The sequence below is a fragment of the Daphnia pulex genome, chromosome 10 (genome assembly GCF_021134715.1).
Source record: "Daphnia pulex isolate KAP4 chromosome 10, ASM2113471v1".
Taxonomy (NCBI): Eukaryota; Metazoa; Arthropoda; class Branchiopoda; order Diplostraca; family Daphniidae; genus Daphnia; species Daphnia pulex.
Genome location: NC_060026.1, coordinates 13,995,275 through 14,019,746, shown reverse-complemented (window position 1 = coordinate 14,019,746; position 24,472 = coordinate 13,995,275). Strand labels below are relative to the sequence as shown.

The 24,472-nt window shown below is 41.4% G+C and overlaps 6 protein-coding genes and 1 non-coding gene across 14 annotated transcripts; 3 read left to right on the top strand and 4 right to left on the bottom strand.

The window, feature by feature from the left end:
- Positions 1-2: 2 nt before the first annotated feature.
- Positions 3-3,691, bottom strand: LOC124203821 (collagen alpha-1(I) chain-like). Of its 5 annotated transcripts, none has more exons than XM_046600686.1 (7): positions 3,631-3,691; positions 3,192-3,260; positions 2,106-2,346; positions 1,360-1,577; positions 1,044-1,289; positions 759-963; positions 3-697 (listed from the first exon to the last, which is right to left on the bottom strand). In XM_046600686.1, the coding sequence occupies exons 5-7, from the start codon at positions 1,287-1,289 to the stop codon at positions 150-152; spliced, it is 999 nt and encodes a 332-aa protein (XP_046456642.1). In that variant the 5' UTR covers positions 1,360-1,577; positions 2,106-2,346; positions 3,192-3,260; positions 3,631-3,691; the 3' UTR covers positions 3-149. The 5 variants fall into 5 exon arrangements, with proteins under 5 accessions (XP_046456642.1, XP_046456643.1, XP_046456641.1 ...); XM_046600687.1 differs by having other exon boundaries at positions 2,146-2,346; XM_046600685.1 differs by having other exon boundaries at positions 1,360-1,423; positions 2,146-2,346.
- A 63-nt stretch (positions 3,692-3,754) lies between these two features.
- Positions 3,755-5,103, bottom strand: LOC124203831. The gene is made up of 4 exons (XM_046600706.1): positions 5,047-5,103; positions 4,825-4,971; positions 4,439-4,761; positions 3,755-4,373 (listed from the first exon to the last, which is right to left on the bottom strand). Exons 2-4 carry the CDS (start codon positions 4,969-4,971, stop codon positions 4,085-4,087), a joined length of 759 nt encoding a protein of 252 aa, XP_046456662.1. The 5' UTR covers positions 5,047-5,103; the 3' UTR covers positions 3,755-4,084.
- A 568-nt stretch (positions 5,104-5,671) lies between these two features.
- On the top strand, positions 5,672-5,756 carry Trnat-cgu. The gene is given in 2 exon segments: positions 5,672-5,707; positions 5,721-5,756. It is a non-coding gene; the product is annotated as a tRNA-Thr (tRNA).
- Positions 5,757-7,708: 1,952 nt separating this feature from the next.
- On the top strand, positions 7,709-10,192 carry LOC124203814 (blood vessel epicardial substance-like). The gene is made up of 7 exons (XM_046600676.1): positions 7,709-8,615; positions 8,679-8,836; positions 8,987-9,092; positions 9,167-9,307; positions 9,373-9,549; positions 9,625-9,715; positions 9,803-10,192. Exons 1-6 carry the CDS (start codon positions 7,980-7,982, stop codon positions 9,703-9,705), a joined length of 1,299 nt encoding a protein of 432 aa, XP_046456632.1. The 5' UTR covers positions 7,709-7,979; the 3' UTR covers positions 9,706-9,715; positions 9,803-10,192.
- Positions 10,193-10,918: 726 nt separating this feature from the next.
- Positions 10,919-12,704, bottom strand: LOC124203794 (beta-1,4-N-acetylgalactosaminyltransferase bre-4-like). The gene is made up of 4 exons (XM_046600644.1): positions 12,346-12,704; positions 12,028-12,288; positions 11,749-11,941; positions 10,919-11,684 (listed from the first exon to the last, which is right to left on the bottom strand). The coding sequence occupies exons 1-4, from the start codon at positions 12,653-12,655 to the stop codon at positions 11,300-11,302; spliced, it is 1,149 nt and encodes a 382-aa protein (XP_046456600.1). The 5' UTR covers positions 12,656-12,704; the 3' UTR covers positions 10,919-11,299.
- Positions 12,705-13,275: 571 nt separating this feature from the next.
- On the top strand, positions 13,276-21,288 carry LOC124203793 (alpha-(1,3)-fucosyltransferase C-like). Of its 4 annotated transcripts, none has more exons than XM_046600640.1 (4): positions 13,280-13,486; positions 13,873-14,104; positions 17,452-19,849; positions 19,918-21,288. In XM_046600640.1, the coding sequence occupies exons 3-4, from the start codon at positions 19,646-19,648 to the stop codon at positions 21,004-21,006; spliced, it is 1,293 nt and encodes a 430-aa protein (XP_046456596.1). In that variant the 5' UTR covers positions 13,280-13,486; positions 13,873-14,104; positions 17,452-19,645; the 3' UTR covers positions 21,007-21,288. The 4 variants fall into 4 exon arrangements, with proteins under 4 accessions (XP_046456599.1, XP_046456596.1, XP_046456598.1 ...); XM_046600642.1 differs by having other exon boundaries at positions 13,300-13,486; positions 13,906-14,104; XM_046600641.1 differs by having other exon boundaries at positions 13,300-13,486; positions 17,455-19,849.
- A 612-nt stretch (positions 21,289-21,900) lies between these two features.
- Positions 21,901-23,443, bottom strand: LOC124203790. Its single transcript, XM_046600639.1, has 3 exons — positions 22,425-23,443; positions 22,220-22,365; positions 21,901-22,156 (listed from the first exon to the last, which is right to left on the bottom strand). Exons 1-3 carry the CDS (start codon positions 23,212-23,214, stop codon positions 21,971-21,973), a joined length of 1,122 nt encoding a protein of 373 aa, XP_046456595.1. The 5' UTR covers positions 23,215-23,443; the 3' UTR covers positions 21,901-21,970.
- Positions 23,444-24,472: the final 1,029 nt, after the last annotated feature.

Below are 24,472 nucleotides of genomic sequence, written 5' to 3'. Positions count from 1 at the left end.
TATCATTTTCAACATGTGCATTTACACGAAAGAAAAATTGGTACACTCAAAGCACGCATATTTTAATTTCAAGTACGTATGTTTAGAAATGGATAACGTTATGAAATACAAATCTTAACAGTCAATCATGCATGATAGTCGGAAATGGCTTAGCTTATTCTTTTCGTCTGAGGATCGTTTATGGTCTCACCTTTTCCTTCCTCTTCTTGGCCCTTGTGATTGATGAGTCGAGGACGGCGACGAATTGCGGATGCCGCTCCAGGAGGGCCAGGGGGTCCGGGAGGACCAGGAGGGCAGCTACAGCTGCTAGAACTTGACGAACCGTCTGTACCATTTGTCCCGGGTATACCGGGTTCTCCAGGTAAACCGGGTTCTCCTGCTGCACCATTCAAGCCGTCTAGTCCTGGAGTTCCGTCCGCACCGTTTACACCCGGTACACCATCTGATCCTGGATTGCCATCTGCACCGTCTGCACCGGGTACACCGGGCACACCATCTGATCCTGGAGTGCCATTAGCACCGTCTGCACCGTTAACACCGTCTACACCGGGTGCACCGTCTATACCTGACGCGCCGGTAGGACCGTCCGCACCACTTGGGCCAGTCGGACCAGTCGGACCGGGTGGGCAAGTTGTGCAAGCACTTGTGGATGTAGAATCACCTGTTGGACCAGTAGGACCTGTTGGTCCGGGTGGTCCTAAAGAAAAGAAGATATCGTGAACTTTGAATAAGTGGATAATATATTATTCACTACATACCCGGTGGTCCTCTTACAGCTGACAGCAATCCAAAAAGCGCATTCGCTTTCAGTCCAAAGAAGCGGAACTCTGAATCATAATTTCGCCGGAATTCAAGCAATTCTTCTTCGTTTTTGTATTCACATTTTGTTTGTTTAAATAGATTTTTCAGCAAGTGATATGCGAGATCAAGCAAATCAGAAGTAGGAGAATCGCCACAGTTAACCTACATGATATTGTACCGTTACAAACATCCGATTCAATATGAAAAACGTATTCAGATTGGAAATGCTAAATCGACTTTACCTGTGATTGAGTAGGCCTACTGGAGATGGCCTTATTGGGCGTAAAATAATAGGAACTCTGCTGGTCATTATTTTCCTTATTTTTGTGGTTGACGCCTTGGTTATAGTTGTGGTTTTGGGAAACGGGCAGTGGCGAGTAATAAGGTGACGTCCAAAGTGATCTGCTGGCTTTTGCGTATTGATCCGATTGCGGTTGCTGGGAGAAAATCAGTGAAGCGGATGTTACCAAGAGCAGAGCGCATTTCATCTACGTGCAATTGGTATAAAACATCGTAAGAATTTATTTCAAATATAACAGATTATTTCAATCAACATACCTTGCTGGAGAGGTTTCTGATGAGACGCCGTTTGAGCGCGACGAGAAGTGAAAAACAAAATGGTCTGAAGCAGGAATGAGGTCTCTTATATACTATCACATTTTTTAAAATTTCATTTTGAGTCCGAGATTCAAAGTGAACAGCCGCTGTTCGGTCTACAGCATCAGGCTTGAAATTTCTTAGACATCTGTTCCACTTGCTGCGTACAGTGTATGTCCCTTATAATAAAAAAACAGACCCCGGAAATAAATCCTCGGCATAAAGTACTTTGTTACAACAGTCTTTAACAAAACGTAAGAGGACCACTCTTTTCATAAAAAAATCTAAATTTAGTATCCCATGTTTGGAATTTCTTTGATATCATTAAAGATACATACGCTTCGTACTTTTTGAACCAAAGACAAGTGCTACAATTACTAAACCTTCTCGTACTTCATAAAAAGAACATTAGAAACACTCCTATGAATGAAAATGTCGCCAAAAAAGAACAAAAAAGGTATTAATAGCCAAAAGTGATCTGTGAGGCGTAAATTTCAAACATCTCACATGGCTGCATCTTCTGAGATGAACTTAAATTAACATGAACAATATCCAACTAAAAGTACAATAAATTATTTCTATTCACATATGAATCATTAACGTTATAGATTTTAAGATGTATACGTATTGACTCATTGTGCTATAAATCATTGTGTAAAAAGAAATCAATAGAAAATCAGATTGATAAATAATGATTTGAACTATACCTCCAATGGGAATTTTTTGGTATTCTTGTTCGGTTTTTACCTATCTGGGACTTTTTGATTCACGTTTGAGAGGGTTAGATTTATCTTCATCATTCGTTTAATAGTCAACTCGACAGATTTGATGCTGGATAGTGGATATCACTTGAAGCCTCGCGCAATCAGTCCAACTCAAGCAGGTATTCAGCACGCGGTGTTGGAACTGATGATCCGGCGAACGTGAAAAAAAAAAACGAACCTTTCGCTATTTAGTGGCAAAAGGAAAGGGGAGAACTTTAATTAAGTAATGCGTGGTCAAAAACTCGAAAGAAAAATATTTGGAAATAAGATTTCAAATACGTCGGTCTAAGTTAGCACAAATGACAAAGCTACTCTTACGATTAATCACTATAATCCGTTGTTGATAACTAGTATAATGATTCAAGATAGAAAAAGTATATTCTTTATCAGATCTTTTTTGAACATTTTACAAGTCCACATTTCTCCTAAAAGAAACTCACAAAAAGTGTGCTGAAAGTCTAATAAGCACAATGGGAGTATGACAGTAAGATGTTCTTTTCAGTCAGTATGAAAACAATTTGTAATAACTCATTTGTAATGAAATTGTAAGCCAGTATGCAACGCCAATGCAAGAGGTTTTAAAACAATATGAAATTGAGGTGCATAAAACGCAGGTGCACACATACAAGCTGAGATTAAGTAAAAGATATAAAATCGTTGTGTTATAGAAATCAACAGCTGTAGTCACTGACTGTACTTGTTTAATTCGAAGATGTTTAAAATATAACTAAATGGGAAGCAAGAAAACCTATTTAATTTATAGAAAGGATGCTTAAGTTGAAAAATAAAGAAACTCGACGAAAATTGGGACACAATAGCGTCTACCTCTCATACAAGCCATATGGGTATACACGTGACAATTGATGCCCATGTGTTTAAGCTAAAAACTAGAATTACACCGGAATAACTCTTTGAAATATAAGGAATTGAAAACACCAAGAACAGAATTCAATCAGGGACTGAGGAATAAAAGCTTTTATCCTTTGAAACTGCATATAAAATACTTGATTTTCAAAAATCAAAACTTACTGTCTAAATTCTAAAAGGTTTCTCGAGCAGACGATGTATTCGTTAAATGTCAGCAAGGCCCAGCGCCATCTAGACACGGAGACAAAAAAGTGTTTGGTCAATTTTTGGCAAAATTTTTGGCAAAATAACTGAATCAATGAACCTTGCCCAAAACTCATTTGTGCTATTTTTACTTCTAATAATCTTGCCTCGGTAAATAAATTCAGAAAATAAAATTTACAAAAATATTAAAATAGTTCAGTCAAGTTCCACGACACAGTAAGAATATGCAAAAATTTAGACTCCAAACCAAACACACACACTCGAGCTATTTAAAGAAAACCAACCTCATCCACATTCCAAACAGTCAAACACAACACGGCCATATTATGGCAAAAAGAAGTTCCAACGGGGCAAAAACAAGCACATCTACACGCACAGAAAAATACGACATTATTACCATCTTTTCTTTAGCTCTGCTTCCACGACGTGGTGAACACGCGACTGAAACTGAAAGTGAACTTAGAGAATACTGAAAAGTGAAACTGAACTGATGGAACCGGAAGTCGTACAACTAGCGCCACTACGGCCTAAAAAGAATTGTACTTTCAGCGTTTCAGGCCAGTTACATAAAAATTCAAAAAGCGAAAAGTATTCGACAAATTGCTAAATTAATTACACCAGATTACACCTCTAACCTCTATTCAATTATCCATTTTCCTTTTTTTTTCTCAAAAATACCAAGTGCTGTTGTAAAAAATTCCGTATATTTAAACCAAAAGTTACAAAGCTGAATAGGCGACGCTTGCAAAAGACGGAAGCGAGCATCACAGCTTGGATGTTGCTAAATATTCAAATGAAAGTCGGTCAGACGGGGTATAAAGTAGGAAAGCAATTCTCAGTCGTGGTATCGATCAGCAAACAACATAGCCAGATGGTAAACAGACAGCTACATTCATCCCTGTCGGATCTAGAAGAACCGTACTTGTCACAGTCGCTGCGATGAACGAATAAGATGTCAGCGTAGTCGATGCAGCCACACCGCCACCGAAAAAACGTTTCTCTCTCAAATTATCACTCTGAATCTTTTCTGACGGAACTTCAACGGTGCTAACAAGAGAGCCATCGAGGACCTGGTCATCGCCATTGATTGACAGCAGACGTGATTCACGCGCCCTTGGTGGAAGAGCCGTTGGCTCCAATCTTTGCAGAAAAGAATAATCTTTGAAGCGCAATTTTAACAATATTTAAAAGTGTTATTCACTTACTCTAGAGTTTTAGAAGGGACGATCGGGAACTGGTTTCCGGAATCGTCGGCTTCACGTTTCTTCCGGCCAGCGCAAGTGGGCGAGGGATTAGCCGCTAAATTGTTGGCCGGGACGCAGATGACGACCGAGCCGAGAGTTGTCACAGTCGACGTGATGGTGAACGTCGCCGTTTTGTAGAACGGATTGTTGATTGTGCTGCTGTAAAAGAGTCGGCCGCCAGATGAACCTTTGAATCTTGACTGGCCGTCATCGAATTCAACTTGCGGCTCATCGTCGATGTCGTCTTGACTTCCCAAAACAAGCGGGAAATTCAAATCTTCATTCTGCAACATTTTGAAATCAGGATTAAAGATATTACTGTGCGATTTTAAAAAATGTTTTCTTACTACTGGGATGTAAGCGATGGGTCCGTAGTAAACGGATTGCTTGTAATGTTGAACGTAAGGCGACGCCCAAATCAGACCTCTTGGCCGTTGGAATTGCTGGTGGGTGAGGACCACCATCGCCAACAAAAAAATCAATGCGAATTTCATCTGTCCCTCGGTAATATAAGCAAGTTGAAATTATGACAATTCAACTTAAAGTATAAGTTATTCTCATAAACTTACCTCTGAGAAACTGGCGGCTGCTCTGATAAGAAGATCGGAGATGAGTATAGCAAGTCCGTTCTAGACCGAAAGATGCTGGGCTCTTTTATATACGCCATCCGCTTGTGATCTATATATAGTTCCACTAAAATACGGTCGCCACTTTTCATTCTTTAGAAATTCGGTTCAACCTTGCGGTCAGGTGGAAAAAGGTAAGTCATGTCATCCCTATACAATGGTGAAGGACACACTAAATATTACTTGATACGGACACCACCTGAAATGTCTTCGCTATATTTATAGTATATTATAATGGGTTAGCATATCATTCATTCGCCTTCCATTCACACCCTCGTATGGGTTACAGTCAACCGTGTTATAACGAGCCGCTTAACAGATTTCTTTTGACATTTTTTAAGACGAAGTTAATCATACATTTCATAGTTGAATGACATCAAGGCAACATTTTCAAAGCTTTAAATGAAATAGATAATTCATTTTCATCGGAAAAGGACGCGAGATCAGTATCTTTCTCTCATTTTTTTTTTCATTGGTGCGCTTCAGTCTCTTATAAGTTCATCTTTGAATATTGAAATAATTATGATACTTTCTAATTTTTTTTTAAATCACCAGATAAAATAATCAAGCCTTTATAGCTCAGTGGTAGAGCGTTGGTCTCGTACATTATCAAAGATAACCAAAGGCCGAGAGTTCAATCCTCTCTGAAGGCATCTCTGAATTAATTTTAAAAAATATCTCTATCAGATTACATTTAATAGCTAATTAGACGTGATTTCGTACAAGAAGTAGGTCTATCGGTCTCAACCTGTTTTCGCCAAATTTTTTCTAGTGAATGACACGTCTTACTTTCTTGGCTCTGCTCTAAACTTCACAGCATAACTAAAAATTCAGTTTGAACCTGATGCGATGTATCGTAGCGTTTATAGTAGCTAGTATAGCTTGCCAATCAGAATGGAAATAACACGGGTCACTATTTTTCTGTGTGACCCTTATCTGGATCACTTCCCATAGAACTATCTTCACAGAGAGAGCAGAACCAATACTAATAAATCAGATGAGCTTTCTTATAACTCCGGTTAATCGGCCAGTTGAATCACACTCTCGTCCTTTTTTAGGCTACATATTTGTAGCTGGTGTACAAATTCGTCTTTGTACACCTTTTGTACACCTTTTGTATATACTGTAAAGGAAAAAACGATTTGTACGCCTCCTTTACAAGTATGCAAATTAGGTTTTTTCGAGTTTTTCACTCTTTAAGCGAAAGGAAGAGACCCAAAAATCTTTTTTTCTCTCTTCGTTTCTTCGTTTCTCTCCCATCCCTAACCGCCCTAATCTCAAGTTCTTTCTTGAAAAGCCGCGCGATGGAAATCCATAATGGCGGCTAAAAACGAAAAATGTTTCTAAGTCCCATCACCGAAATTCAATGGTGCTTTTAGATGAAAACTCGATAAGTTGTTGGCTTAATATATTGTTAGCAAGCTCTTTAATTCAACAATGATTGCAATCAATAGAAATCTTGAAATTAGAAGTTTCTTTCTCTGCCCTAAGAATTAATTGGTATTACAAGCTTCCCAACTTGAAATCAATAGCTGGTGGCACAGCGGATAAATACTGGCTTGTAAATCTGAGGTTCCGGGTTCGACTCCCGATAAAAGCAAATACGTTAATGGCAATTGGTGAAAGACATTAGAAAGCCATAAATTACAGAATGAGAAGGAGGAAAATATCAGATTAAATGAAGTAAAGGTTAATAGAGATAAAATAGAGGGAAGCAAAAATTTTTTCCTTTCATTCTTGAAAGTGGGGGATGGGTGAGAAAAACGGTGGTCGCGCGAATTTGATAAAACAAAGACGTTATGACCTCGTGCCGGGTATACAAAAGGTGTACAAAAAAAATATGTACACCTTATGTACACCCGGGTGTACAAGCTTGTACCCACTTTCATTTAACACCAAGTATGTACACCCTTTGTACGCCCAAAAAGGACGAGAGTGCAAGCAAAGACCGCACGTCTCAGAGTCCAGCAATCATCTCATTTTTAGTTAGTGAAATGAATGCCGTTATTTAGTTCAATCAATCGACCAAGATCAATTCAGCCAAAGGAAAAGATTGAAATCTGTCGCCCAGTCTCGCACGTCTTTTCGTTTTGGCCGAATCGATCCCGTAATCTTTAATTCAGCTATTTTGCTCACAACGGGACTTTTTGTATCTCGTTTCCCAGCAGTCGCCGCACTGAATCAAAGACTAGGACATATTTCTCTCGTTAGCCGGGAAGAAAAAGTGATAGGATCGATCCTTCAGCTTTACCTAACACGTGTCTCGCAATAAAATGTAGTTTGAACAGGTCTGTATAATGTAGGCCTAATTTAGAATTTAGACGCATGGGAAACGCTTGGATACAATTGTGAATACTCAAAATATGTTAACCACTCCATGCGTAACTTTTGAAATTCGATCACAGCATCAACAATCAGCAAAATGTTTTTTAAAATGTTCGAGTGAAAGTCCACATATTCTGCCCTCTTTCTCTCTCTCTCCTCTACAGACACTCTATTTATACATCAAACGACGGCTGCGCTGATGCATATTTATGCATTCTCGGGTGAAAGTCTATTCGCCACATCTCTTAGATATATAAAGAGCAGTAGCGAGTTGGTCATTGTTATTTGATGGACTGTGAGCGCCACAGCCGCTGTTTCTAGGACGTAGTCGCCTTTCAGTCCGTTAAATCTCTCCTTTAATTGATTGCGTATTAGGGAGCTCGACAGGATCGACAAAGTATTGAAAAGACTCTTGAATGCGGAACGGCTTCCGCTGGTGTTACTGTTTGTTGATAGCCGGTCTTGATCCAAGTGTACTCGCCGGCGAATTCGCGTGAGCTGCTGGCCATTCATTCTTATATAATCCCTATTTGAACGTATAATCAGAGAAAATGTGGCTGCTGTCTTATCGATTTTGTAGTGGCGGCATTTTTCTTTTGATGTTAACGTTAGCTGGATCTGTCGATGACGTCAGCAAATCCCAATCTTTTCCATCGAATTCGATTGTCGATGGTTCCATCAAAATTTTCACCGATTCCTTCAATGACGAGAAACTTGATCGCATATCGTCGGATGCTGCGTCCGACAGACGTAATCGCTATTCCATCGTCAACGAACAGTGGCATGCGGAGAAAAGTGACGGATCGGTTGGGCTGCTGGATCGTCAAGCCGACAAGAGTTCCACGAATGACAGTGCGTCACCATCAGCAGCAGCGGGAGATTCGAATGTCTTTTTGCCTTATTTCTACACGGGCTGCTCGTGGCTGCCCATCAATCACGTCATCTTCCAGATGGCTCATGTCTTCCTCTGCCTGTCGTACCTGGCACCTCCAACTCTCTACGGGCTCATCTACCTGCGCCTAGTGCTGGCCGTCGGCTCGGCTTTCTTGGCCGGCTGGGCTTGTTTCATCATTTGCGCTTTCGACACTTTCATCTGGAACAGCCTTTTCCTTCTCATCAACGCCGTTCACGCCATCCTCCTCATTTTCTCATTGCGAGCTGTCAAGTTCGGCCCGCAGATTGAAGAGGTATTAAATTAATTAAATGAATTATTTGTATTCAAATTAATTTGATTCATTTCGGGTTTAAAGGTGTACCAACATTTTTTCGAGCCGCTAAAAGTGTCGAAGCATCAGTTCAAGAAAGTGGCTAAATGCATCAAATCCATCCGACTAATGGCCAGAGGTGAATATTTCGCAGTTGAAAAAGAAGCCAAAGTTGAAACACTTTCACTCTTATTATCTGGAAGGTATGTTATCAGTTAATTATTCTATAAACAGATAACGCGACGTTTAAAAATTTTTAATAAAATAAAATAAAATTTGTAATTATTTTTTTATTGAATTAAATTATTATTATTTTTTATTGACATTAAAAAATTCAAATTTTTTTTAAACAGCATGTTGGTCATTGAAAATAGCCGGACCCTACACTTCCTCCATCCGATGCAATTCCTCGACTCGGCCGAATGGTTTGACGTTTCATCCGACGATTGTTATCATCAAGTAAAACATTTTTACCTTTTTTTCCCGCCCTTATGGTAGAACTGAAACAACATTTTTTTGTCACACACATATAGACCAGCATTCAAGCTTGCGAGGAATCTCGGATTTTACTCTGGCATCGAGATCAACTGCTGTCGATCCTTCAAAAGGATCTCTTCTTGCAGTCGGTGTTCCGTCAAATTCTCGGCCGAGATGTGGTCGGCAAACTTTGTCAGGTGAGTCTGTATACTTAACATTCTAAATGGATGGAATCAGGAATAACAGCACTTGTGTTGCATAGATGAGGGAGAGGATTGCCAGTTCCGGTTGCGGCGGAAGTCCGTTATTCAAGACCAACCTTTTGAACAATGTATTGTTCATTGAAAATGAGAAACCATCAGTGTCACTTTCACCAACACTCAGCCCCAAAAATGTGAAAGTTAAATTTTCGAAACGAATTCGCAAACCCATTCAGCAGGCAAGTTATTATTATAGCTAATACCTGCGCAGAATAATTCTCATTTGATTAATCGGCGTCGTGATTGAACTGCAGATTAAGGAGAAGACTTTCAACCCTAACGGCGCCAACATCCCGGCACACATCAGCACCAGCAACCCGATGAATACCCTTTAAATCCAATTTGGTATGCCAGTCAGGATATCTTGTTCATTCCTTTCTATTTTAAAAATAAAAATTCATTGAATTCTTTTTTGTTGTTGCCGAAATGTAGAAAGAGAATACCGGGGATTCTCCCGCTCCTATCTAGATTGATATCACTTGACATTCGAACCACCGCCCAACAACAACGCTTTATCATAAATGCAAATCTATCACATCTTGCTAGCGCAAAATGTATATTAGACTAGATAGTCGTGTATTGACCAAATCGAATCTGCTGCGCGTTTTTCGGTTTTCCCTTTGGTGACATTTTCGATCGATCAATGTCTTAGACTATGTTATATCTCGTCCCCATTTGCATCCCCTTCTATATGATGTTCTTCTTCGTTTTTTGAATTCACTTGTCATCCTTGTTTGCTTTTTACCTTTTTGGCCTTGAATGTAGAATCGTAAAAGGTATTATATACATTCGAATGTCTACACGGAACATTCTTTCGTCGGATTGCGTATTATTATTATTGTCCTGGCGGCAGCAGATTATTGCGCATTCTCTCAGACAGTCGCCGAAGTTTTAAGTTTACGACCAACCGTAAATTTTTGTTAAGAATAATTATTACTCTTGGAAGACAATAGGACACTCTCTCCGTGACTGAAACGACGCCGCGCAGTGTCATAAAGGAATAGCTATAACTGCGCTGCTGTTGCGTTCCAACCGGAAGCCATAGGCCACCCCTCAACGGCAACGAACAAATATCAGCAAATGTCCAAATGAGACGTTCGATTTAGAATTAAATGCCAACGTTATACACAAATTCAAGATTTGACGAGATTTGATTGGGTCTGGCTGGATATCCATACAAAAATGTGAGTGTAATAAAGAGATTTGAATTATTGCAAATTGACTCTCTGAGATTTCAAATGGAGGGGCAATGCCCCGACATCCCTCGTTAACCTTGGTGATGATACTGTGGGTATTTTTAATTTCCTTTGGTGTCATTCGTTCTCTGCCCGGTTTTATGAGGGTGGGGGGGATATAATGGGAATTGCGCAAATAATTTACTTTGTTCCAAAGTCGGAGAGAAATTTCAACACACTGAAAAACCGGACTATTATAAAGTCCGACTTTTAATGAACCGACTTTGCTATTTACGTAACAGAGATTTAGTTCCGTCTTCGCCATAAATGTGTGTGTGTGATAGTGGCCGTTGTTGAGAGTATTTATAGAGAAAGCGAACGTCACAAAGTGCGGGTTTGAATTATCTATTCACGAAATCGAGAACAGGATTTTGAACTTGACCTTGCAATCAAGACAAATAAAGAAGACGATGTAGTTTCTTCCACTCTATTCGGCGATGAATAATATGCTAGGCGGAGTGGGTTATAAAGATTTGTTAAGATGGAAATAATGGCAATGAACATTTTTATAGTTTATTCTTTACAGAGTTGGGCGTCGAGGAATAAATGGAGAAAATGTCCAAACGAAAAAAGTTCTGATATTTTTTTGACTTCGATAACAGAATACAATTACAAAAATGGCCATTTGAAATCTTGGATGACAACTTGACAGTACTGAGGACCCAAGGATCTCCCAATAACGTTATACGAAAATTCAAGACTTGATGATTGGGCCTGGCTGCTGGATATCCACGAGAATGTGAGTGTAAAGAGGTTTGAATTGCAAATTGAGTCGCTTATATTTCAGATCGAAGAGGCCGTCGGTTTTGAACCGGACGTTGCCTTCAGCGAGGACCTGTTTCCGGTCTGGATTGGGCTGGGCTTTTTGGTGGGACTGCGTCTTGTAGCGGGCTTTGTGGACCAGCAATGGCTGCTCGTCGAAGGCCCTCACAACCGTCAGATTGTTGAATTTGACACGCTGAAACAGTTGATCATCTTCTCCGCCCCAACCCCAGAAAGAATTTGAATAGCCGTTGATTCTTTGGAAATCGGCGGTGGATAATGCGGTCACACCTCCGAAATGGCTTCTAGGTGTCGGCCTAAAAAAATTTAAAAATTGTCAATCGTATAATTTAATTTCAATTGTAGAATTTAATTCCGCACTTGTAATTGTCCCAGTAATCGATGGAAAATGACATTTGGCGAGGCCTTCCGTCTTCCGGACAGGTGTAGGGATTACTGTCGTCTTCCGGTAGGAAATCGACATCGTGAAAGATGAAACATTGAAATGTTTCCTGCAACTGGGCCTCGTTGAAACCAATATTCATTAGCATTCCTCGATTGAACGGCGTACCTGCTGCTCACAAGCGCCGAATCAGAATTTTTCAAAACTCGCTAGATCGTGAAACATTTAAAAGAAATCACATTATCTAATATCAATACCGGATTGTTCCACAATTATAATGACGTAATTGAGTTGCTGTCGTTGTAAAAATGGGTGCAAGTAGTGGAGAAATACCGTCAGATGATCTTTTCTGTCTCGGTAAGGAACGACGATCGCCACTTTGTTCCGTGATCGGCATTCGATCGGCTCGTATCTTCCACCAATTCCAAGTCCGGCCTCTTTCATCTTGAATTCAACTTGAACTTGGTCTATTTTCAGAAGGGCTTCCTTCATCTCCGAAGTGATATTAGTCCAGCCAACTGAACAATCGTAAAAAAAATTTTATTCTTATTGAACAAAATCAATTTCTGACTTACCTAATTTGGGCGAAACAAGCGGACATAATTCAATTAATTTCTTCTCAACACGAGGAACTACATTTGTCAATTGTTCAATTTCACTTGCGTTCGTTTTGATTTCCGCCAACATTTTGGGTGTGGCATTTCCTAATACGCTCGACGCTTCTGATGTTTTACCGATTAAACCCAGTGCGACGTACGAAATAGAATTCTCCGACCGATAGCTGCTCAAATTGTAGTTAAACAAAAACACGAAAAAGAGAACAATGATGCAAGTGACGGCCAACGGGCGAATGATGGCCCGCAGTTGGGAGGTGACAGAGACCATCGTCTAGTCGGGATGGCGGTATGGACTAGACTGTCAAGGAACCAGGCATTCGTGTATACACAATGTTATATATGTCTTGAAATGCATTTGGTTTTAGACCTGAGTCGACCATTTGTCTATGCATGGCTGCCGCCCTTAACAGTTTGGATGTCTGCACAAGCCGAACATTTTGGCGGTTTTGGCCGTTGCTAAGCATTATATGATATAGGAGTTGCCAGTTGAGTCTTGTTTCGTAGTTGATGGATGGAGTCGGTATTATTATACCTTCTATCTCATAAAAGCACAATAAAAATAATCTGTAGGAAATGCAGTGGAAGTAGATAGAGAGCAGATTTCGGTGTACATTCCAAGTAGATCATTTTTGTCGTTTGAAAAGCAACCAATAGCTCAAGGAGACGGTTTTCAAATTGTTACTATTTTGTTGGCCATTTCCTTATACATTATCCGGTCGAGTGATGAACCACCGGAAAAGAGTGGTCAACCCCTCGCGGGTATATTTCCATTCGTGAAATTATTCTTTTCTCGGGTTATCTTACGAATAGGCGGCGCTAGCTATTCGTGGTAACGCCCCCCTTGGCAGTCACGGTTGACATAACATAAGCAAATACTTATTCGGACTGCCAAGACCTGGCGAAGACTGCACGAACTACACACAAAGTCACTTCAGTTTTCAATACAACTATAGTATGTTTGAGGTTGTCTCCGATACAGCATACAAAGTTCTAGCGAGTCCTCAGCAACAGTCAGAATCAAATCGTATACATTTAATCCAAAACCATTAGATTTGCACTGAAAAAAAATCATCTTTAATATGTGTTAAGTTGTAAACTGGTAAGCTACAGTTTTTTATTTAATGCTGCACTTTTGCGTTTTATTCCTAGAATTTTAGCAGCGCAAAAAGGGATGAAAAATTAATTTTAATAGTTTTTTTTATTAATTTAATTTAATTATTAATTCATCGAGTACAACATTTACGAAAATGATCTTGACGTATCGAATGCACGGTATTCACTGGGTTAGTTAGTTAAACATTATTTCATCCCAATTTTTAACTATCCGGCAAGCGGATTTTTTGCGTGCTAGTCACAAAAGTAAGAGAATGAGTGGGAGTAATATTGAGAGGGCGTGGTTTTTTGTGTTTTCTAACTTTAGTCGAATTTGTTTGAAAGAAAAAAACGAGAAAGAACAAAAATTTAACTAAAAATCTTTTGTTTTAGTCTACACGCCTTTAAATTCCTTCAACGTTTCAGTTGAAATCGAACCACCGCGAAAATGACGTTCCACCGCCATTTGATTGCCATCCAATCTTCGCTGTCTAAGCAGACCGGCTGTTCGTCCAAAATAGTGAGTTACTGGCTGGCCAGCAGCTTTCTAATAACAATCATCTTCCTCTATTATTTGCTGCTGGCTTTCTGGGATAACAATAAACTGCTCTTTCGTCAAAACCAGGTGAGTTAATTTTAAATTAAATGGCTTCCTTTCTCTGCATCCAATTTGATTGAATCCTATACTATAATACAAGTCGTCGCTTGGGCGGAGCTGAAATAGTATGTGCTCACGCGCTGATTGGCTCCCAGAGTTTCTACCTGTTTTGGGTTCTTTACCCTCAAGGGAAAATCCTCGAGTTGCAAGAGGGGAGGCTGAGTCGCTGAAGGGGGGATCGAGCTAGGGGAGGAAATGTGGCGAAAGGAACACGGAAATTCGTTCGTTTTTTTACTAACGATAGTTGTTCAGCAAAAATGACGTTTGTAAAAAATGAACTTCATATTTAACACTAAGGGAAATGTGTTCACGAAATAATAAAGACTAAAATCGGCTTACTAACTTATAAATAACGAGACGGCAGTATGTGAATTTCACTCACCATGGTTTGAGCTACGGCAAAGTATATAAAGGGTGGCAGAAACTCTCTAGCCACTCTCACAAGGAAAATTTGTGAGATTGAATCAGCATTTAAATTAAATTTCCTTATGGAACTTAGAATTGAAAAGGAGAATAGGCCCGTTTTCAAGGAGAAAAAATCGCATAAATGTTTTAAAAGCGGATCTTCTTTGTCGTGGTCTAATACTATGGCTACTATATCTAATACATCGCGAAAAATATTGTTACATAGAAGTAATAATAAAAACCCGAGAATTAACGGATAAGAAAAATAAAAGACAGAAGATAACGAATTTTAATCGCGGTCAAACACATTGCAATTGACTCATTGCCACTCGGAAAAACGTGAGTGACGGGTAATATTAAGTGACGGGCAGACAGAATAAAAAGCGAGAAAAGAACGACAGACACACCCCCCCCCCGTTTGAGAATTAACAAATAAGAAAAAAAGACAAAAGAAAAGTATTTGATTCACCGATTCACGGGCAGGTAATAAGTGTGCAACACTATAAAACGTGAGTGACAGCTAGCTATTCAAAAGATATCAGTCTTAAGTTAAACTGGTTGATAACGCATCCGCGACTAAAACAGACCAAGATTTCGGGGAAAAGACGAATAGCTCTAACAGTAATATTAAGCGAGAGGCAGACAGTATATCAGGCGACGAATCGACGGGCAGGCAACGCATATTCGGTAATAAATAGACTACGGAAAAGAAATGAACAGGCTAATCAAGATACCACGCAATTCAAATAACTTGCAAATAAAAAATCTTTACAACATAAAACGAATAAAAGAAAAAAAGTGATAAAAAAACGGAAATGGTCTAGCAAGAAGAAAATTAACTGGCAACAAGGCGACAATGAGTTTGACGGGCAAGATGTCAACAGGGGGAAAAAAATTTAAATCACTCTAAATCAAAATAAAACGTTAACGGATTAAAAAATAGAAGACAGTGAGTGACGGGTAACTAATCAAAAGACAACAATACCAGTCTTAAAATTAATTATAAAAACACGAGAATTAACGTATAAGAAGAAAAAAAAACAGAAGAAAACGAATTTGATTCACGGTCAAACACAATGCAATTGACTAAATTGCTACTCGGAAAAACGTGAGTGACGGGGGTAACTTATCAAAATACAACAATACCAGTCTTAAATTAAACTGTTTGAAAACGCATCCGCGACTAAAACAGACCAAGCTTTCAGGGAAAACACGAATAGTTCTAACAAAATTAAGCGAGGGACAGAATATCAGGCGACGAATCGACGGGCAGGTAACGAATATTAGGTAATAAATAAACTACGGACAAGAAATGAACAGGCTAATCAAGATACCACAAAAATCTTTAAAACTTAAAAAGAAAAAAAGTGATAAAAAAACGAAAATTGTCTAGCAAGAAGAAAATTAACTGGCAACAAAGCGACAATGAGTTTGACAGGCAAGATGTCAACAGGGGGGGGGGATTTAAATCACTCTGAATAAAAATAAAACATCAATCAAATCAATTGCAAATAAAAAAATCTTCGCAAATTAAAATGAATAAATGAAAAAAGTGATCAAAAAACGAAAAAGGTCTAGCAAGAAGAAAATTAACAAGGCATCAATTAGATTGACGGGCCAGATGTCAACAGGGGAGAAAAATTTGCGAAGCAAGTACGGAAATTTGTTAATTTTTCAAATTTACGACAGCTCTGAAGTGAAAACGATATTTGTAAAAATGAACTTTGTGGTTAAGACCATGAGGAATATGTTCATGAAATAATAAAAACGGGAATCGGCCAACTAACTTATAAATAACAAGCAGGCAATGTGTGTATTTCACTCATCTTTGTTTGAGCTAGGCAAAGTATATGAAGGGTGACGCTGTTGGTTCTAACTAACCCCCTCTTCTCTGATTCTGTGACGGAGAAATAGGGCCGCTTTGAATTTTTAGATATAATTAGCTTTTGTTGGGTCATCCCTTTAGCAAAAAGAAAATTACCTCGCAAAAGGAGAACGGCAAGGAGACAATGAGATTGACTGGCAATTTAACTGAAGGGCGGGGGGAATTCAATCATTCTGAATCAAAACGAATAAAATTAAGCAACTCCTAAATTGCAACATCGTCCAATCTGTAAAAAATAACTGCCACTGACTTAGCCGATGCAATCGGTAGCTGAGCGGATGTAGAGAGGATACCGGAGGATACCTCCACCGGGACTCGAGCCCACGGGGAGGCCCTGGCGAGAGGAGTGCTGGAGGTATCCTCGCGGCTAAATAGCGGAGCCCGCGCCCAAAGTTGCAACATTGACCACTCTGTAAATAAAAACAAATAACTGCCACTAACTTTGGTTAGGTTATGTAAGATTAGGTTACATTAGGTTAGGTTAGGTTAGGTTAGGTTAGGTTAGGTTAGGTTAGGTTAGGTTAGGTTAGGTTAGGTTAGGTTAGGTTAGGTTAGGTTAGGTTAGGTTAGGTTAGGTTAGGTTAGGTTACCAAGTGTAGTAGCTCCCAAACAACCATCACGGCGAAGCCGTGAATTCACATTCGATATCATCACGGCGAAGCCGTGAAATTCACGTTCGGGATCATCACGGCGGAGCCGTGAAATTCAATTTCAGGATCAGCACGGCGAAGCCGTGAAAATCGGCAAAAGATTAGGCTAGGATAAGTTGTAGGTTTATTTTCGAAGTAATTTGGAACGACGGGAAAACTAAAAGTCCAAATAAATTCACAAAAAGTGACCCTTCCAACTAGCCCTCCTCTTCCCCTATTTCTGATTCATAGAGAATGAGATGAAGCTCAAGTTTTAAAAATATATCAATCACTCTGAATACCAAATACCAAATACTAAAAACACGAATCCACGTGTTTCCGTTCTGTTAGCTTACACCTGGCACAAGTTACTAGTTTAAAATAATAAAATGCAGCAGGTCGTACCAGCAATTGTAAATATATCCGGCCTGTCAGCTCCATGCCAGCGTAAGATTCTCATTCTCTACTGGACGAAATATTTTACATCCGTCGATTTCGAATACGGGCTCGGACGGACGCCATTTGCCACCTGCGATGATAACCGAATTGTTTGTCTGACGACGATGGATCGAGGCTTAGTCAACGAAAGCGACGCCGTCATCTTCCACGCTCGCGACCTGAGGGAAAACGACTTACCTCCGCCCGGATGGAGACTTCCGCACCAGCATTTCGTCTTCTTCAATCACGAATCGCCAGCGCACACCGATCTGGACCTGTTGCGGCGTCCGGTGTTCCGGAATTACTTCAACAGGACAATGACTTACCGGCGGGACTCGGATATCGTCAGTCTCCATCCGTACGGTCGACTCAAATGCGTCGATCCATCGCCATCCTGTTTGGATTTCCCTCGATTGAACGACCCGCCGGATGCTGAAGAAACTTCCGCATCACTTCCATTTGAAATTGATCTGAAAATGAAGAATAAAACGGTGGCCTGGATGGTATCCAATTGCAAGACGGACAGCCGGCGTGAATCGTTGGTCAGTCATCTCTCACTTTTGATTCCGGTTGATGTTTACGGATTCTGCGGGAACCGAAGTAACCAGTGTCCCAGTCGAGCCGATTGCGATCGATTTCTCGGTCAGAATTATCGATTCTATCTGAGTTTCGAGAATTCTTTGTGTCCGGATTACATCACGGAGAAGTTGTACCGACCCTTGGCCCACGGAGCGGTGCCGGTGGTTTACGGCGGATCGGATTATTCGTTTTACCTTCCGGCCGGATCGTATGTGAATGTCAGGGATTTCGACAGCCCGCAGAGTCTGGCAGAGCATCTGGAGAAACTGATGTCGGATGACGAACTTTATTTGAGTTACTTCCGCTGGCGGAATCGATTTACTGTCGATCCGAAACCCGTCGACGGAATGTGCCAATTGTGTCGGTTGTTAAGCGACAAGAAAACGGAAGAGAAAATTTATCCCGACATTGCCGAATGGTGGCAAGGAGGCAACCACACCTGCCTGACACCACCTCCATCTCTTGTTTAATCTTCTCACTGTCTACGTGTTACCTTATTAACTGTTACAACATGTGGTTGCGCAAACTTATTTATTGTTATTAACTGGGTAGAGAGACAGCTAAAATTTAATCTCTACATTTCCCACAGAAAAGTGCATAATAAATTGAATGTTTTATTCATTTAGACGATAAGAATATAATGTTGAAACAGTTGATGGGAGATTTAGTTTCTTATTTCTGAATGTGAACGATGAGCCATGTAGATACTATACCATGAAATTTAAAAATAATTTCCTCAACGACAAAATCTTAAAGATAACCATCGCCTGACAACAATCTAAGACCTGGTTGGCATTGAAAAATTGAATCGCGCATATCATTTTTGTTTTTTACTTTGACGATCAATTCTTGGGGACCATTTTACTTGATGCACGGGCAAGTTGCTTCACAAGTTCTTTGTTTTTTTTTTTAATTAATTCAAGGGCAAAAAAAGAATGCGCATACAGAAAAGGTATAAAGTTTTATGGGTTTAACGTATAAGAGATGCAGGAAGAATTTCAGCATCGCCAACAAATATTTTATTGCGGACTTTTGGCCATTTTAGACCGCGGACCAGTGCCTAAATAATAGGCTAATATGGACTTCTTCAGTTCTTTTATGTGTAACCGTCGCTTGGATAATGACAAATTATACGAGGATTCCGTTTCCGTCAGTCTCGATTCGAACAGCAGTGAGCGATGTTCATCATTTCATACCGTATGTCAAGATGCTCCTTCTCTTCGGCTAGCCATTTTCCATCATGTTTAATGGTGTAATCCCCTTCTTGACGAACGAATCTAATTTTTATTATTTACAGGAGCAAATAAATTGGCAGTCATCCAATTCGTCTGCAAATTTTTTATATAATTATTCTCCTTTAGGAATTGTAAAAGCTGCAGGCAAATTTATTATTCATTTCTTACAGCTGCTTAGACACTTGCTTGGTTGTAATGTTGCCCGAAAGCCAACCAAGGGGAAACGCACGCTAGAGGAGAAAGACCTTGAAAAAGGGAAGGTTGTAACACAAAAATCTCAACGAAAACCTGCCGTTGCCACCAGAGGTATCAGTCTTCAGCCGACCGCCGAGTCACGATGAGATCTCGCCTCGGTCCCGGCTCGCCTTCCTGTTCGTCCCGCGGAACGATCGAGGCTTCAGCCACTTCGCTGTTAACGCGACTCGTCCGTCCGAGAACTCTCATTTTTCTATCCCTACTCGTCATTGGCGGCTACATTTTCACAGTCAGCAGTCATAACAGCAGCCGGACTATCAACGACCATCATATTAATCAACTTGAAGTAAAACAAAATTCAAATCTCGCGCCAAAATTTTTTTAAATTAAAATTTCCCAATTTAATTGTTGCAGGAAATTGTTGAGACTAAACCATCGCCTCCGAATAAGGTCATCTTGTTCTGGACGCCTTATTACAATAACTCGGACTACACCGTGGGATTCGGTCACGATCCTTTCGTGAAAAACGGCTGCCAGTTCACCAATTGCATCACGACGGCCGATCGAAATTCACTGGACAAGAGCGACGCCGTCATCTTTCACGCCTTCCAGGTCAACAGTCGAGATCTTCCGGCTCAGCGGCATCCGCGCCAGCGTTTCGTTTTCTTCCTGTACGAGACGATTCCCAACACGTCCATCCCCTGCGTCGGAAAATGCCTTCCGGAGAGGCAGTACCTTCCGCATTATTTCAACTGGACCATGACGCACCGGAGGGACTCGGATGTTTACGTGGCCGAGCAATACGGCGCCATCACTCCCAAACTTTCGACATTTCCCGCCCAGCTGCCGGATGAATTGCCGCCGGGCACTCTTCCGGCCAATCCGGCGGAATTGCTCAACCGGAAATATCCGCAATTGGCCAACAAGACCAAAATGGTGGCCTGGTTCGCCTCCCACTGCCCGACTCACAGCCAGCGCGAGGATTACGTCCAGGAATTGGCCAAATTCGTCCAGGTGGACATTTACGGCAAATGCGGAACGATGGAGTGCCTTCCGCGCAACAGCTACCGCTGCGAGAATCTGCTGGACAATTACAAATTCTACCTGGCAGCCGAGAATTCCCTGTGTCCGGACTACGTCTCGGAGAAATTCTACCGGGCCCTGGGTCAGAACATCGTCCCCATCGTCTACGGCGGTGCGGATTACGCGGAATACGCCCCGCCCCACTCGTTCATCAACATCGCCGATTTCAAATCGCCCCAGGACTTGGCCGCCTACCTGAAACTGCTCGACAGCCACGACGCCCTCTACCTGGAATTTTTCCGCTGGAAGAAACACTACGAGGTCGTCCGGAAGCCGAAAAAGGGCTGGTGCGATTTGTGCGCCAAACTCAACGATCCGCAATTGGAAACGGTCACGAAAAGCTACGCCGACGTGGCCCATTGGTGGATCCGCAAGTTGCCCTGTTATCCAGGGTCGTCTTTCCTGATGAGCCACACCTAACTGAGATGCCATCATCAGCTGGGGTTACAAAATAAAACTGGTTTTTATAAAAATAGATCCGTCGTGATAAAATTCGTTTTCGTCTGTTTGGAGAATTTCGCAATTTTTCTTTTTTTTTTGCCTTACCTTTTCGGGAGTCACGAACGAACCATCGGTCATTTTTTTATGTTGTAACCAACAGACAGCTCATCTACATGCAGGTTTTTTTAACGCGTTAATTTATTTTTAGATTTGTTGTGTGTACCTTTGGTGTAAAGGTCAAAATAAAAAAGTGAAAACGTTTATGGTTTTTGGTTCCCAGTTAACTTATTTAGACCTGACAGAGTCATCGATCACGGTGAACGATGCCATTGATAAATGGTAGGAAGATGACGTTATAAAAATATTGGAGAGTCCATCAATTCATGAATGATTATACATAATAATAGAGTGATGACAAAATATAACACATTGGGTGGCTCTAGTCGTAAAAGATTATTTTGGATGATACGTTAAAATTCATACCTCTATTTTTTCTCTTTTTTTTTAAGTTACATGAAATTTGAATAGTTAATGGTGGCTGAAGAAGAAAAGGGCTCGGAGGGATAATAACTCAAAGGCATCCCTTCGTGAAGTAAAACACCCAACATATTTTGAAGAACTAGCCCAGGGCGATATTCCTAACAGTGAAAGCCTTTGTCTGCGGTCCATCTCGTTGTTTTTATTTCTTTCCATAAAAGTCGGCAAATACACACAAGCAAAAAGGAGTCAGAATTCATAGAGACCACGAACGTTAAATAAACACACAGTCTAATTATACAGCGCGTATAGTCACTGTACCGGTAAGAATGATTGCTTATGTTATTTTTATTTGTACCACCTAAGCATATGCAGCACGGTAGGTTTTTGATCCACTGTTTATTGGCTTCTCCCCGAAAGGAACATTTAAAAAGAAATGTAATTGTTTGACTGATAATGAGAACTTTCAACAGTATTCCCAGTCTTTGTGACCTTCGGGACGGCAGACTTCCGGACACTTGTCTGGATACAGCTCGTGCCCAGCACCGCCGACGTAGTAACTGCCATTGCGTTTAGTTGGAAACGGAAACACTTTGATCGGCGACAACCGGATGAGCCGCTCGTTTTGACATCCGTAAGTATCGTGGGCCATCTGAAAAATGTTTGACTTAATGGTTGCGCTAATTATGCACAAAAAATAAGTAATTATTTTTACCACATCGTATTTGGCTATCGGCCACACGATATCGGCCAGCGAAAATTGATCTTGAGCCTTGACTTGTTGCTGGCCGGAAACGACTAGAGCCCTCATCAATCCTTCGACGAGATCCCGACGCTGCCAAATTTTGGCACCCCACATACCTGAAATTAAAGTTTAAATTATTGAAATGAAATTAATAGCAATTAAATTCTATAGATACCTGCTAGGATAACCGATCCGTGATTCATGTGATCTCTCATCACGTGAAACGTGTAATTGGAGCCGAGCCATTCGTTAACAGCGTCGACTTCCCGACGCCAAATCAGACTGTCGACATCCCTGGAGATGAACACGTCCACATTGGGATCCAGCATCACCAAATAGCGGAACATTCTCGGATTGAGTCCCGTCAGGAGCGCCGGATCGATGGGCGTCGTGTCGTTGCCGATCCGATCGATCAGCAGCGGCACACTGCACAAATCGACGTGATTGAATCGACAGTAAACCTCGCAGAGTTGCTCGTGAGCTTCCCTCTCCGGCCCATTCCTATCCGGAATGTTGTGGTAAATGCGGATGATCCATCCGGGGTAATCCCGCTCGGCCGTCAGTGAAATGTTCCTCAATAAAGAATAATAGCGCTTGAAGACGGAAGCGTTTTGGGCGTTTCCGTAAAGGGCGTAGGAAATGATTTTCTGGTGCGGACCCCGGACGCTGGATTCCCGACTGCACCAGTCGAAAAGGCCGTTCGAATTTGGCGGTCCATCTTCCGCCATGATAATCTCTTTACCGCAATTGCACAGCGAAGAAATGTACCTGGATGGATTGGCATTTTGTTGGCACTGCTGGCCGACGCCTCGCAGTTGATTGTAAGCGGCGGCCGCAGCGTCCGGAATGTGCACGTTGTACCACATGGAAATGAAGACGAACAAAGTGATGGAAACGAAAGTGAAGAACGGAAGTGGACGCACTCGGCTGGACACCATTTGGTGATAATAATTCGGCGTCGACATATCGGCCTACTATTATATTACATCACAATCAAACACGGACGCAGTTGTTTTCGTACCAAACCGTCGGGACTGAATGGCAATGTACAACACGTTGCACAAGTGTGGCCAGCAGATTTTGGCCACGCCTACCCACGTCTTTACCTTTCCCTTGGGAAGGCGGGGCTTAAATCCAACCCCTTCCGGGCTCTTACCTACATATAACAATGTCTGGTAAGGATCGGAGTTGATTTAGTCTCACTTTGACAATCCACCACCAATGTGTCCTCAAGTGAGCCAAGATTTGACTTAAAGTTCACCAAACATTGTCCTAAAACAGGAGATATTTAATTACATTGTAATAACAAAAGCGCAAAAAATGCCTGAGGCTAATTCTAGGCGATTGGCCAATTATTTTCAATCACACAAATTGCTGATCGCCTTGGCAGCTTTCACTTTGTTTCTCGTTTTATCCTTGCAAGTCAATCAGCCCAAATCATCAGCAGAGTCAACCATCGTCAAACAGCAAACATTGTCCTACCGATTGTTCGGCGAAAAGGATTCCGGGCGGAAACCGGCGGCAGTGAATTACGTCGTTTTCGGATCCAACACGCCCAACGGTGAAAGTTATCGCACTTACGATTACGCATTTAATTTACCGCTGACGGCCCTGGCCTGGGAGCGTCTCGGCTTCCGATCCATCGTCCTCATCATCGGCTCCCGTTGCGAGTGGGAAAACGATCCCACTTTGAGTCTAATCATTTCCTATTTAGAAGCCAGAAGGACCACGGTCATTTTCGTCAGTGCTCCGCTGGATTATCGACCGACGCTGAGTCAAACGGCCCGGGCTTTCACCGTCAACTTTCCGGAATTTCCCGGAAGTGATGGCGATTTCCTCATCACCAGCGATTCGGATCTCTGGCCGCTGCGGAAGGAACACTACAACCCCCGTCCAGGGATGGATGTCGTTTTGGTTCACGCCGGATGCTGCGGATTCTTTCAGATGAATAATAAATCCTACCCGATGTACCCGATGAGCAATATCGGCGCCACCGTGTCGACTTGGCGCCAAATTATGAACGACAATCATTCGACTGCTGGTGACTCTGAAAGTATTTTGAATTACCTGGGCGATGTTTTCGGGGAAATGGCCAGGAGTCCGGTGGTTGTCGCCCAGCCGACGTGGTACATGGACCAGCGGATGACCAGCATCCGGCTGACGGAGTGGATGGAAAAACATGGAGAAGCTGCCGTCTATCGGGTATCCGACAAAGGGTTCAGC